General features: G+C 37.8%; 1 protein-coding gene across 1 annotated transcript; it reads right to left on the reverse strand.

The window, feature by feature from the left end:
• Positions 1–1,899: 1,899 nt before the first annotated feature.
• On the reverse strand, positions 1,900–15,306 carry LOC124162016 (histone acetyltransferase p300-like). The gene is made up of 6 exons (XM_046538343.1): positions 14,533–15,306; positions 14,188–14,366; positions 10,676–10,793; positions 6,996–7,206; positions 3,604–3,929; positions 1,900–2,683 (listed from the first exon to the last, which is right to left on the reverse strand). The coding sequence occupies exons 1-5, from the start codon at positions 14,665–14,667 to the stop codon at positions 3,619–3,621; spliced, it is 954 nt and encodes a 317-aa protein (XP_046394299.1). The 5' UTR covers positions 14,668–15,306; the 3' UTR covers positions 1,900–2,683; positions 3,604–3,618.
• Positions 15,307–15,691: the final 385 nt, after the last annotated feature.

Below are 15,691 nucleotides of genomic sequence, written 5' to 3' on the forward strand. Positions count from 1 at the left end.
TGTTGAGAAAGAGCGCCAGTTGAAGAGCTTTTTGCTGTATAATGAAAGGATAGTCGTGGTTAAGACCAAGATCAATCCATGTAGATACCATAGTGATACAGGTTTAAATCCTATCAGGACTCTGAAGACGAAGAAGAAAGGTGAAAGAAAGCAAAAGCTACCCCCGGGCAAATATTAACAGCAACCATAATTCAGCATGATAAAATGCCAGCGAAAATTCAAGAAACCAAAGAGAACTTTGAAGCACGTATGGCAGTTAGAAAAATTGAAGTAGTCTCCACATCATCTTTTCAACAATTGCAGAGTGTGCTGGGAGGCTGACTTGAAACAATTATGGAGAAAAAAATTATACACATAAAATCCAGAATTTATATTTATCTCAATAGAAAATTCACCAAAGAAATCCTTACCCTTAGGGTTGTTCCTGTTTTTATCAGCTTGCTTCAAATAATGTAGTTATTTAGCACATATTATTGAAAGACAATTTTGGAAAAAAGGACAATTTTAGAAAGTACTTTTATAAAACAATTACCTGCCAGACCTCTCAATAGGGTGGTTTCCTATTATTTTTTTATTGCTTTAATCGAAAGATTATTACTCCTGGAGTACGTATTTCACGCTTTTAGATTTTTAAATGACAACATCTATTTTTCGCGATTAAATGAAAAGTGAAAATTTTCAAGCGCGCGAAAACGAGACGCTTAAGTATGAATGTCGGGAAATATCTCCGTACGTCGTATTTCTGGTTCCCCCTCCCGCCCGGTGAGGTGACCTTGAGGCGAGGCTTAGCGCTGATACGTCGCAGGATGCTAGCGGATAGCTGAGTACCTTGCTGCATGGTAGCGCTTGGCTTAAAAAAGGTTTATTAATACCTTATCAAACGAAGAAAACTTTCCGAACTTAGCCAGTTTTAATAAGTGATTATTAAGACATGTTTCCCTGAGCTCTGTGCCTCATGCATGCATTGGTAACCTCAGACGATGTATAACTCCTATCCTCTCGTGTAGAAACTAGGTCCCTGTGACGTCATGCGGAGTGGAATCGCATGGGCGCCAATCTGGCCTTTTTCAAATGAGGATAAAATTTGACCCTTGCCATTCGTCTAAACCGGTATTTCAAAAACCAAATAATTTGTAAATTATGAATACACTAATGGTGGGTAACGAATCGCAATCAATGCCTTTCGTTTTCTTTGATGAAGGAAACTACCCTATTGGCTTGACTTTCCCGGCATTTACATTCATGGGCATGTAAAAGTAAAACAAGCTGCTGTTGGATTAGTTTCCTCTTCTCTGGGTCAGCTGTAGGAGTAGTTCCTTGACTTGGTGCACATCCTGGAGTGGTACCAGAGCCTGACTGCTGGAGGACCACCAGCAGGGCCCTGCTGACCTACAAACTGAAGAACCTGCAGTGATCTTTTTCTAAATATTATATTATTAACAAAATAATATATTTCAGATACCAACAGCAGTGTAGAAGATGTGAAAGCCATGCAAGCAAAGCTGATTTCACTGAAGGAAAATAGTTCTTATGAGGAAAAAAAATTTAACACAATTGCTTTCCATAGAAAGACAGAAATTGGAAACATTACAGAGAATTGAGGCCAAGATTGACCATATTAATTTTTAGATGTGAAGTTTTTTATTTTATTAATTGAATTTAATATAAAAATTGAGTTCTATCAATGGATTATTAATTATTTAATATGAATTCCTCACCTACAACCACGAACTATATTGTATATCTCCATGAAAATTGAGTTCTCAATAACCATAAATATTAACGTAACTTTTTCCCTAGTAATATTCCATAGAAAAAGTAAATATACATAATGGCAGGAATAATAGAGTAAAAATAATCGAGAGTACTACAGGTAAAGGTGAAATTAAATGAAATCTCTAAATTAAATAGTTTTTATTTGAACCACTTTAAATACAGTATGCAATTACATTTTATTTATAATTTAGAGTGACTGAATACAGACATTTTTCATCACTTAAGTGCAGTGAATGTTAGGCCTCTTATCTAGTATAATAAAGTAATTTTGTTATCCACAATTATTCTTTATAGAAACCAACCCAGCTTCCAGAACTTCTACTTTGTGATTAACAAGTGGTAGTTATGAAAGTTAGTTAGTGTATGTAACAATTAGGAGTGGAATTACACAAAATTACTTTCTGGCAATGTATTGTATGAACTTCTACAAAGTTAAGATAGAGGTGAATGCTTAACAGGCAATTAGTTCAAAACTTGATGCTTCATAATGCTGAAGAAACCATGCAATGATATGACCACAAAAAAATTAGTAGTTATACCAGCAAACAATAATTTTTTATATAGACCATTGATAGGTAGATACTTTAAACATGCAATGATCATAATAAGTAGAAGTCACAAGGATCAAAGTGAAAAAAATAAGAAACACCATAAAGAATACAAATAATAATGGCAACGTAAGCATTTAACATAAGTAGGTATGTATACACTAAAGGTAGAATTATCTTTCAAGTATCAAGTCTTATTTACCTCTATAATTATATTCCCTTGAGTATGCATTATAGCATAGAGAAATACATCACAATAAATGAGAGCACTTTTGAGGAAGGCTACATTTAATAAAAGGTTTTGTGATGAAGAGCTATTTACACTACAAGATCATTGGATTGCACTTTACGAACAACATTACAGGTGGTCCTCGACTTTCGTACAATTCGTACGTTCAAAATTGACACCTTTTACTTGACTTTCCTACGCTAAATTCGGACTTTCGGACGTTGGTCTTTAATTTTTTTTAATTCCCGCTATGTTTATTACGCATCCCAACATTCAATTGTTTTAAATGGCAGTATATGCGAACAATACGAACGTATATAATGAAGGGAATTGTTGGTAGCTGACTCTAATCTTGGTGATTTATTTGGGAGAGAGACTGCCTGCTATAGGCTCCTTTATCAAGAGAAGAAGAAAGCCTTCAATGAAGATATTTTTCAAAAGAAGTTGACTAGACATCATCAAATAGCTTGCAACATAATTAGTAACATCTTCATTCTAATTGTGTTTTTTTCGTTTGAGTGCTGTTTAATTCATGTACACCTTCAGCAACGATATTGCACGAAATATCACCCGAATTCCATTTGTATTTTGTCTTTTTTGAATAACATGCGAAATATACGCGATCACGAATATGTCACCTGCCAAATGTCGAATTTTGGTGCAAAAATTAAAAGGTATCCAGAGTGCAGGTTCAACAACTACATTTTGTTATGCTTCTTGATATGTCTTTTTATTTATAGTGGACGTAATAAGTGGAACGTCAAATTAAACGCCAAGAGGAAGTTTCACTCGGTAGCCAACGGAGTTCTTGTTTTTTAAACTTTTATTTGCATTTTCTGCATATTTTCGAAAGAAATTAGATGATTTGAGGAGTTTTATTAACATATTATTAAAATTAAGTCAATCGTAATGAATTCCGTGAAAAAAAAGGTTTTAGTACGTATATTCTGCTCTTTTGGAACGTAACCCTTAATTCGTATGGAAGTCAATGGTTCGACTTTCGTACAAGTTTTCGGGAACGCATTGTGTAGGAAAGTCGGGGACCGCCTGTAATTCATTCATATTTTATTCTTCATTGGCATTGGTCATAGTGACATTTGGAGCAGGAGCTCCACTCCCTGCTGGCAGCGATGTAGATGGACCACTTGCAGGTGGAGGAGCAATCACTCTGATCCCACCACCACTTGCACCTGGCATATTGGGAACGGCCCCAGGGGGAACACCACTGACACCTACAGGTGGTCCAACCATTCGAGCACGGGCAACATTTGGCAGCAAATTAGGGCCAGGACACTGGATTCCTAGAGCATCATATGCTCTCCTCATATCTGAGGGGGATGGATTTGGCTGACTACTGGGAGGCTGACTTGAAACAACTATGGAGAAACAAATAATGCACATAAAATCCAGAATTTATATTTATCTCAATAGAAATTTCACTATTGAAATCCTTACCATTAGGCTTGTTCCTGTTTTTCACAGGTGAACAAACAGGACAATCTGACCTTGTGCAATGTTTCCAGTGACCAATTATTTGTCTAGATGAACAACAATAAGGTAAAAAACAATCCGAAGAATCGAGCAATCGAACCGACCCATCACTAGTGTCTACCATCAAAAGCTTTCTATTCACACAATCTTTCTATTCATGGACATGCAGGTATGCTGACGACTGCTTTCAGCCATCCGAGGAAAAAAGAAGATCAAGCATTCGCGAATGTAAATGCCACAATATTTCACCAAAATGAACTACCTATTTATCGAACAACAGTTTACTACATGGATTCGAGACTGAGCAATCCATGTTAACTTCATTTCTAACAGATCGCAAGAAATTAGAAAGATTAGGCACTCTTGGTGAAGGTTTTCCGGCGATGGAAACTCTCGTTATGGCGAGTGCCGCCACCAATAGAGCCTCGTAAAAACGAATTTTTTTACATGCTTATTATAGGGTCATGTTTGACCCTATAATAGAAGCCCTGAATGGGAGTATGAGGAGATAATATCAGGAACTAGTGGACATTAATATGCGGGACATTGACAGCACCAAGACTGTTGAGGAAAGATGGGATAATATCAAAACGGGAATAGTCAAAGCGGTGGAGAAGTCAATTGGTTACGCTGACAGTAGAAGGATAAAGAAGCCGTGGATAACGGAGAATATGATAAGGGAAATGGAGGAAGTGGAAGAACATGGGCACAGAACAGGGCAAAATAATGTATAGACAAATTAATAATCGATTACGGCGTGAAACAAAGAGAGCAAGGGAGGCTTGGTGGAAAAGACAGTGTGAGGAAATGGAAAAGTTCCAGAAGGATGGAGAAGTAGGCGCGTTGTACGCCAAAGTTAAGTCGCTATCGTGCGGCAAAAGAGGACAAGCCATGTTTAAAATTAAGGCTAAAGATGGGAGAGTGCTAACCGAGCGAGAAGAGGTACAGAGTAGATGGAAGGAATACGTGGAGGATCTGTATGACGGAAGAAACAGGCCGGAGAGATTGAGTTTAGAGGATGAAAGTGCAGTGGAGGAGGACAATCTTGGGCCGGGGATATTAGATTCGGAAATAGAGAGAGACTTCGTGATATGAAGGCTAGGAAAGCAGTAGGAGTTGACAATATCCCATGTGAGCTTCTGAAGAATCTAGGGAAGGATAGTAAGAAAAGGTTTTTCGAAAGTAGTCCGCAGCATCTACGAAGAGGGGTGTTGGCCGGAAGATTTCGTGAAGACGGTTCTAATCCCGCTTCCGAAAAAGAAGAAAGCTGTGGAATGCGGAGATTATAGGACTATCAGCCTAATATCGCATGCGGCAAAAGTGGTGCTGAGAATATTGAACAGACGAATGGAGCGAGGGCAAACAAGTATTTGGGCGAAGATCAGTTTGGTTTCAGAAAAGGGAAGTCAACTCGTGATGCAATAGCAATAATGAGGTCCCTCGTGGAGAGGAACCTAGAATATGAGCAGGACGTACATGCGTGTTTCGTGGATTTTGAGAAAGCGTTTGATAGGGTGAACTGGGTTAAGTTAATGGAGATTCTCAAGAGAATAGGTGTAGATTGGAGGGATAGACGACTGATTCGTAATCTGTTTATGGCCCAGACTGCGCAAGTGAGGGTAGCGGATGGAGAATCTGGGTGGGCAAGCATTGGCTGAGGTGTGAGGCAAGGCTGTCCTCTATCGCCGCTGCTCTTTAACGTGTACGCTGAAGAGATGGTAAGGGAAGCGTGGGATGAGTTAGAAGCTGGAATAAAAGTGGGAGGAATGATGTTCAAATCAGTGAGATTCGCAAATGACCAGGCGTTGATTAGCCAGTCAGCTAGGGGGCTTCAGGCTCTAGTGGATGCGTTATACGAGCGTTGCGAGGAGTATGGGATGAGGATTAATCAGAAGAAAACTAAGGTAATGTGGTTTTGTAAAGCATCACGAGCGAGGAATGTGAGACTCAAGATAAAGGTGGGTGGGGAAAAACTTGAGCAGGTTGAGCAATTCAACTATTTAGGCAGTACGTTAGAGGAAAACGGATACAGTAGTAAGGACATAAGGAAGAGAATCGCATTAGCGAAGGAGGCATTCATGAATATGAAGGAGCTTCTGAGAGGATCGTTATGTAAGAGTTAAAAGAAAAGGTTAGTGAAGAGTTTGATCTGGAGTGTAGCTCTCTACGGTGCGGAAACGTGGACACTGAGGAAAGAAGACGAGAGAAGATTGGAGGCATTCGAGATGTGGGTATGGAGAAGAATGGAGAGGGTGAAATTGACGGAGAGGAAAAGGAACGACGAAGTGCTGGATATGGTTGGCGAGGAGAGGCAGCTTTTAGATGAGATACGGAGGAGACAGAAGGTATGGATGGAGTTAGTGCTTAGCGGTGAGGGGATGTTGAAAATGGGGTTAGAGGGTAGAATGTTAGGGAAACGAGGGAGGGGAAGGAAAAGAATAGGATTTTTAGACAGATCGAAAGAGAGTAGGCCTTACAGTGAATTAAAGAAGGTAGTGCTGGAAGGAAAGGGAGGCTCCCAGCTCACTTCTTGAATATTCCATGAAAACCTACCTTAATCGGTAGAATACTAATAATAAAATAAATTATAGGGTCAATTGACGGTGCCTCGGCTATCTCTCGTAATGGTGGGGGTCTCGCAATAGCCCGTACTCGCTTTAAAAAGGTTCCACTGTACTCTGGATAAATATAAATGCAAAAATAACACAAATATTTTACTACAAGTGCTGTATTAATGTGAAAAAGACTATTTTTGGTACGCATAGGCTAAGAAATGTTATTGTTACAATAACTGATTTCCTAAGGATATTCAGCACTCCTTACAATGGACTTGAACTGCATCAACATTTGGATGACAGATTTGGTCCTAATTTAAAATGATATATTGAATAAAAAAAAAACAAAAATCAATTCATTGCTATTCGGAAATAAGGACAAGAAAAGAGACCTACCAGGTGAAAGACTTCTAAGAGTAGCTCCATGCCCAACTGGTCCAGGCATTCCCGAAACCCCTACAGGTCTTGCAGCAACAGTCACTCCAGGAGCTCCAGGCCTAATGTTACTTTTTTGCTGCATTTGCTGCTCTTTACGTTTCTGTCTCTTTTCCTCAAGTTCTTTTTGAATTTTATAAGTCTTTTCCACCAAAAGATGATAATATTCCGACTATAAAAAATTATTCAAGCAAAATTAATCATTTATCAAAGCAACTTCATGGTAAGAGCAATACCTTAGTATAGTGAACTGTATGAAAAACAAAATTTTCCAACTGCCAATATATAACTTCAATGACAAAATTCTCCTACTCCAGAGTAGAGAAGGTGGAAAAACTGCTCCATGAAATCATTATAAAAAACCGGCTGTTTCAGATGAGAAGTGGTGGAATCATTTCATTATCAGACCCCTGAACTGAGCAAAGGGAAGTGAACCATCTACCATGCCAGGGCAAGAGAGGGACAAGGCTGGCAACCATAGAGGATCATTTGGGGGTGGAATTGCAGGATCAGTAAAAAATAATGGAAAATTAAGAAATATATAGCCAATCCATGAAAAGGGGGAGTGGGTAAGGAGAGGCATTGTGATTGGCTAGATGCAGCCTTCTACACATTCCTTTCAATCCTCATCGTCATGAAGCCAACTTAAACACCCAAAGAGAAATATTTGGGGACCAAGTGGCTGAGAAATATAAGCATCAACTCAGGATATATTTGACTCTAGGAGAATAGCTTGCCTCAAAAAATGGAATAAGAAAATAAAAATGCTAAAGTCCAACAGTTTAAATTAAGAAGAATTAATGCACTCTTACAAAAAATAATTTGAAATGTATAAGAAAAATTAAAATTACATCCATTAGTGTACTATAATGAATGATATTTTCGACAGATTTAAACAAAGATAATAAATAATATCACACACAATATGTATCCTCTAACCATTAGATTAAAATTCTCCCATATTAGCAGAAATGCAAAGTTTTATTCCTCACAACTTAATACAAATACTGACTCTTCAATTTAAAAATGGTTTTAAAACAAGAGTGGGTATCATAAAAACCGTTTGGAAAATATTCTTTTCCAAAAGAGGTGTAACTGTCAACCAACAAGTAAAGAACTAAATGGTTTATTTGCAGTTGAAACCTTCCGGTAATCAAAAATAACCAATAAATTCAAGAGGGTGGACATGGAAAGAGTTGAATTTACAATGATCAACATGAGATTTAAATACAGGAAGAAGAGATGAGAGGATTGGAAGGAGGAAGAGAAGATTGATTCACCTCACTACAATATGAAAATGGAAAATCACTGAGTTAAAAATGGAAACACAAGGGGGAAAAAATATATACCTTCACTTAGAATCTGCAACAGAGCTATCCTCTCATTAAATAGACCTAAAATTAAAATAAACCCAGAAGAGTTAAAAAACACCGTATTTGACAGCATATAAGACGCACCCTTATTTAGAAGGCCACACACAAGGAAAAAAAGTTTCAACAGTCCGTGCGACAGCGCAGTACCACAATAACTTAAAATGTGGTTTCTTTTAGTTCTCACGTTTCGTAAAAGCCAAATAAACAAACATTGATTGCAATTACCAAACATTTTTATTAAGGAAAATTAACTAACGGCAAGCTATTTTGAACATGATATGTAAATTTCAATAATGGATAAATGAGTGAACGGCAAGCAATCAAACATAATACAAAATAAAGCAGAAACAATAAAAAACACAGATTCAAGGAAAACGTTGCCTATCATGAAATTAGACTTTAACCACTTTCAAAACAATAAAAATCCTTTTCACTATCATCATCATCAAAAACGAGAATATCGTCATCACTACTGTTTCCGTCATTGTTAGTATCACCTTCTTCGAATAATGCGTCGTCTTCTGTTCCGTCAAGAGCATTACTGATTCCGCACTTCTTGAAGGACTTAACAATTATTTCAGCCTTTACGTCCTCCCAAGATCTTTTTACCCACTTGCACACCTGTGAAATAGAGGGCCGCTTCATTCTACCTGAGGGCATGATGTGCCTCTCCTATCCACTTGTTCCATCGTTCTCGCACTTTTTCCTTAAATGGCTTATTCACCGATACATCTAAAGGCTGCAATTGGCTAGTCAGTCCACCAGGAATGACAGCTACCTGGGTTTTTAATTCTCTCGCTTTATTCTTTATGGTTTCAGTTCTATGGGCGCTAAACTGATCCAAAACCAAAAGAGAGGGTTTTCTTAAGAGTCCACCAGGTCGCCTTGCCCATACCTTCTGTAACCACAGTTTCATTCCAGCTTCGTCCATCCAGCCTTTCGGATGAACATGAACAATTACACCCGTTGGAAGTTTTTCTTTCGGATGAGTTTTTCTTTTGAATATGAAAAACTGCTGTAGTTTTGTGCCATCAGCACAACATGTTACAACTACCGTATATCAGGTTTTTTCATGACCTGTGGTTTTTATGGTTATTGATTTAGACCCTTTAATACTCACAGTCTTGTTGGATGGTACATCAAATGTGAGTGGAATTTCATCCATATTTCCTATTTGACCGAGCTCAAAAGAAGTTTTATTGTGTGCATTTATAACAAACCTATGAAATGCTAGTATTTTTTCTTCATAATCTGCTGGCATTTTCTGTGCAATAGTTGTTTTTGTGCGCATTGATAAGCCTTGCCTTTTCATGAACCTGTAGCACCAGCCCTCAGACCCTGAAAAGTTCTGATTCCCATGTTTTTCTGCAAATCCTTTCGCCTCATTGATTATCATTTTGGTTGAAACACTTATCCCAGAATTCCTCGTATCTATCACCCACATTTTTACGGCATTTTCAAGTTCAGGCCAAGATGGAGCTGGGCATTGAAGGTTATGTTTTTGTTTTTTAGCAGTCTTCAGTTTATCTTCCTGCAGTCACCAAGTACGTATCATTTTTTCGGTAGGTGGTGGACCGAAATGCCTTGCTGCTGCACTGTTTCCATGCACTTTGGCGTAGTTTAACACTCCTAGTTTATACTGAATTGTATAGCTTAATCTCTTGTTTCCTGTAGTCATATTTTCCAGGGTATTTTTTTTAAACAAACAGTTTTAAGCACCGATACCGACACCTTTATACAGAGTAGCACCGATACCGACACGTGTGTCGGGCGTCATACGTTGAACGAGTAGTACAATGTTGTACTATTTGCTACTCCCCGCTTCTCCGCACCGAGGGCGGAGCGAGCGCTACTAGTTTCGTTTACTTTTTGACGGGAGCGGTGCAGTGTCGGAAGGAAACCACCCCAGTTCTCTCTTTTGAGCTATATTTTTGTTGGCAAAAATTTAGTTAAACCTGATAAAATAATTATGGTAGATGTAAAAAAAGTTGTGTGTGTCTAGACCTTTATCCGGGCTAAAAATAGCATTCAGTATTGAAAGTTAACCTGTGTCCTTCACGTATAAGACGCAGGTAACTTTTTCGAGACCAAATTTAGGAAAAAAAGTGCGTCTTATATGCCGTCAAATACGGTATGTTCTGAAATATCTTTGATATTTCTGAACATAAGTGTATCAGATATTTGTTAACAATTTACACAGTAACATGGCAAAAATTATAATTTGCTAACTTTCTTGATTGCAAACTAATTACATTTCTGACAACTTACCCTAGAATCAGCCATCTCATACATACTTCTTTCAACTTTCCTGGCATATGCCACCACATTATGCATCTGTTTGTCAAGCATAGCTTGAGGATCAGTGGTAGGAAAGATTGCTTGAACCCTAGAAATAATTAAATATATAAAATTAAGCTTAAATATGTTACACTCATGTTCACAGTTAGCACACCCATTATTAGCTACGTGGTGACTATTACTGCTTATCATATATCTTTTATAACTAATTTTAAGGGCATTATGTATCCATATGAATTTTTGAATTTCATGCCACACGTTAGATTCATGTCATGCAAATTAAAATGCACACATTCATTCTCAGGCACCCAATTGATGTAAAACTTTATACTAAACACCATTACTTCAATTGTGGGAGGCAATAACAGAAATCCCAGGGGCACTGCTTGTATAAAATATTTTTTATAGTTGAGCACAGAAATTTATGCAAATTATTTTTTAGATGTTTTGATTTTATAAAAATTACAGGAAATATTATTTTGATGAAAAATGTTTATCATTGCCCACATACCTCCCACTTGAAACCAAATTACTTTAAAATCACATTTTGTACAAAAAAACTTCATTAATTATTTAACATCTTTGACACATTGAGCTTTTAATGCTATATTACACAAGTTTTAGCCACCTCTACCCAAAAGTTTTTTTAATTAATGGTTTGCAAGGTTGTTGAAATCTCATCCAAACGTTTCTAAATAGCAATTAACATGTAAGGATCATGATTATTTCCAGTCTTATGTATACTACTTACACTGCGTGCATTTTTATTTTTATTTATTTCCAACTTCCCCTTAAACTGCACATAGAGGCCTTTACAACGGAGGATTAACAAGGCACGACACAAACATCCTTGCCCTGGCTAGGGACCACCTACCCAGGCAGGATTCGAACCAGCAACCTACGGTTTGGGAGGCAAGGACTTTACCCCACCGCCACAGAGGCGGGCAAAATCATGAATGCTCTATTATTATCAATTTCACCATACAATCTTCCTAAGTCTTGTATGATGTTGGGCACGATGTGGTGGAAGTTTTTAATATTATTAAAATAAGACATTGCAATATTTCCACTGAGTTTGGAAACTCAGTGGAAATATTGCAATGTCTTATTTTAATAGTAATAATTCTTCCTAAGGATGGATAGGTAGGAACTTCTAACTCAAAATATGTGAGAGCTAGAATACAATCACTCTAAATTTGAATTCAGTCAATGGCAGTGGGGTAGCCAGGAATTTTGTTAGGTGGGGGGTCCAAAACAAGGGGGGGAAATTTATAAACAACAGGGTACGAAGAAGAGGGTTTTAAACTAATTTTAACGCCCTTCACAATCGAAAAAACTTTATTTTTCAATTAAATCAATTGTAAATTCTTGATTTTTCAATCTTTTGTTTCCTTATATGAGGGAAAGTAATTGCGTTTCTATACTTCGGGGGGTCCGAACCCCCCCTCTCGCTATACACTTGTGAGTGGTTTATCCGAAGATTTTTCCTATTTTCACTTCCAAACCCAAGCGTAACAGGTTAGGTGCTGAGCATGTAAAGATGTTTTTAAAAAAACAAACAGAAAGCCTATTAAAACAATAAAATGTGTATGAAAATCTAAAAAGCATTCCTTTGATCGTATGTACCCAGAATAAACTTGAATAATTACTTCGTTTAATAGCAGGAATTTAAAAATGTATTTGGACCCGAGAAAAAATCCTGGATCCGTCCATCCCTACTTTGGGAATTGTACTACGTAGTTACTATCCTACGGCACAGAGGTTCTCCTGGTGGGGGAAATCGGGGATTTTCAGATTTTTTCAGCCAATCATTTTCGGTTCCCCACATCGAACTCTTTTCACCGCTCTAATCCGCGAATTTGATGTAGTTCGTCAACTTGCCGATAACGGCGCTGAAATCACTGAAATAGGAGCCTTAGTGATAAAATTTAAAGCCACCAAATGATTACATATCAACATATTAATGATACTTGATCACTTTTTCTTCGTGAATAATGAAGGCAAGCAATGAAATCCCAGGGAAAGTTGATACATGGAAAGGAACCAACAACAAATGCAGTACAGAAGAATTTATTACGCACCTGTATGAAAGCGCAAACATTTAATGCTGATTTTCTAACATTAAAAGCATTCAAGAAATGATAAGCAAATATAGGAGAGGAGAGGTCCAAACATTTCATTCAGCCAGCACAAGACTAACATTCGGAAATTGAGCATGCTACCTTTGGACTTAAAATTTATAACTTATTGGAATACATAATTTTTACAGAAAACTTCAACATAACAAATGCCTTTTGCAACACAATCACAAATTAAGAATTTTCCACTCAGGGAGCTACAATGCAAATGCACAACTTTTTTATGAACAGGAAAGTGAATGATTATAGATATTAAGCTTATTAAAACAACTTGTCTGTTTCCACACTTTTATTTTCACCGACCATGGTTTCAGCAACTTGTGCCATTGTCAAGAGTACATAGCCTTGGGTGACAGCCTTTTTATATTGGTTTTTCAGGAGGGGGTAGGGGAGGGGTTATTAGGGTATGTTCATTCCGAGGTTACTGATGACATCAATGGGCGATGGGTTGGAGGTAGGGTAATGTTCAGAAGGGGTGGGGAAGATTCAATTCAATAACTCCTCCCATCCCTCCCTACCCCTCCTGAAAAACCAATATAAAAAGGCTATCACCCAAGGCTATGTACCTTGACAATGCCACAAGTTGCGGAAACCATGGTCAGTGAAAATAAAGGAGTGTGGAAACAGACAAGTTGTTTTAATAAGCTGAATATCAAAGATTTCCACCGCTTCACACAGGACACTATCTTTTATAGAGTATAAATATGCAAGCACTCTAATTATTAGATAGCAAACATCTTTTTTCACATAATCTAATAACCAGGAATCCCACCTAATAAGGTACCATGCATGTTGTTGAAATTGGAAAGAGCTGAAATAACCCTTAATTTATAAATTATCTCACACTATAATGACAGCAACTGATCAACATATTTAACACATGCCTTTACTCATCCTCCCCTACAAGCAGAATGAAGTGATGGGAGATGTGTGTACCGCAAAAAAGTAAATTTCAACTGGTTAAAAGGTATAGGAATACAGATAAAGAACAAAAGAATAAAAAAGGTGGCCCCCTCGTTCATACTTGCCCATTTACCATAGAATCATCCAACCCCACAATGGATCACATCAACATTATAAAAGCATTTTCCCATGCATAATTGCATTTATGTCATGTGTTATATGCTCATGAAAAAATACATAAAATCTCTGTTTACGATAAATTAGGCTACGTGTTAACAGACAAAATATGCATTGAAAATGGTCAAAACACTATGACACAATTACCTATATGAGTGCTGAGAATGGGAGAGGAGACAATGCCACAAACAACGTACGTAAAAGAGCAATTAAGTATAAGAAGTAATGGGTGCTCTAATTTATTATCCAGAAAAAGGTACTTACAGTTTATGAACAAGATGATTGCGTTGATCTGGGGTCACCGACTGATGCCATTCTTTGGTCCCTTGCACTGGATTTGCAGTCACTTGACCAGGCTGAAGTCCAGCAGGCAACAGAAGATTAGGTATGCGAGTGTCTGTTCCTGTACCACCACCACCAACCATCTGCTGGAATGACAAGAACTAATCACATCACTTCAATAAGTCAACTTTCAATTTCGAACTACATTGGCAGAAATAAAAACTAGCTGCAGAAAATAAAAATCACCCTCCAATCGTCTGAAATCAGCAACAGCCCATCTAATGCTCGTAACAGACTGCTCTGTATTCCAAACAGATATGTACTTACATTGCCAGCTTGATTCTGCTGTGGCTCAGGTCCTCCGAATAAAGTGTTCTGCATACTCCCAACTTGAATGCCAGAAGATGGCTGGGTCGTGGTCTCTACCACTCCACTTCCAGTGACACCTCCACCAATGGTCATAGTGACATTTGGAGCAGGGGGGTGTGCTTGAATCACTCAAGATGAATTCCGTCATGGAATAATCCCGATCTTTTTGCGATTCAACCTGCGCGATAGATGTGGCAACGTCGGAAACTCCAGGAAATTATAACCACGGTCTTAACAATTGACCGCAGAAAATCAGATACCGCTCATATTGGAAATGAAAATTGCGGAGGGGCAGAAGGAAATCCTTCATCAATTTGTTGAAGGTAAGTAAATAGAACCAATTTTTATTTTATTGTTCGTAATTTATAGTTCTACATCAGTACTTACTTTTCAGAAAATGAAAACATCAGAAAAGGCAAATTAAAAACCAATTTTACGGCCAGAGACACGGCAAAACTTTGGGAGGAGGTAACGCTGAAATTAAATGGCTGTATGGGACCGAAGAGGTCATGGAAAGAGTCGAGAAAGTTAAGACTGAAAATGGAATGAAAGCATACATCGCGATTTTTCATGGGTGAACCGGAGTTTATTAGCAGAACCCTTTCTTCGACAATAAGAGGAGATTCTCAAAATTAAAACTTGGTTTTCGTTATATAAAACCAAAAAGATATGATTGAAAAACACACCGGCCGATTTTCAGAGCTCAAATTCGATTTTTAACCGAGATAAGTAGCTTTAAAAGTCCACTAGGAGCCTTGGCCACGCCCACGACGCGAAACGTATTTCTATTGGCTGACGCCGCGTGACGTGTGAACCTCATGAATGCCGCGCGCTTCAAGAAGCCGTGACACATCGCGTTCGTGGAAATAGTGACCAAAAGTATATAATCATGGCGAAGCGAAACAATTTTGTTCTGGCTGATTCCCGAAATTAACAGACCCAATTATCTTAGACTGTGAACAATTTTTTTGTCTCAAAACGAATCATTTCATTGAAATGAAACTTTTTTAAGATGAAATACTTACAGTATTGAGTGAGACAGTATTATAAAATAAAAGAACAAATCATCAGAGTCAATATCTTTCCCCTCCTAGCTTTTTTCTTGCCCTCTTAAAGG

The sequence above is a fragment of the Ischnura elegans genome, chromosome 7 (genome assembly GCF_921293095.1).
Source record: "Ischnura elegans chromosome 7, ioIscEleg1.1, whole genome shotgun sequence".
Lineage (NCBI taxonomy): Eukaryota > Metazoa > Arthropoda > Insecta > Odonata > Coenagrionidae > Ischnura > Ischnura elegans.

Coding starts and splice junctions, on each gene's coding strand:
- LOC124162016 (XM_046538343.1), bottom strand. CDS start 14,667: ATGACCATTGGTGGAGGTGTCACTGGAAGTGGAGTGGTAGAGACCACG. Junction 7,207..10,675: donor ATGAGATGGCTGATTCTAGG/GTAAGTTGTCAG, acceptor AATTTTTTATAG/TCGGAATATTATCATCTTTT. Junction 3,930..6,995: donor TCTTAGAAGTCTTTCACCTG/GTAGGTCTCTTT, acceptor GTTTCTCCATAG/TTGTTTCAAGTCAGCCTCCC.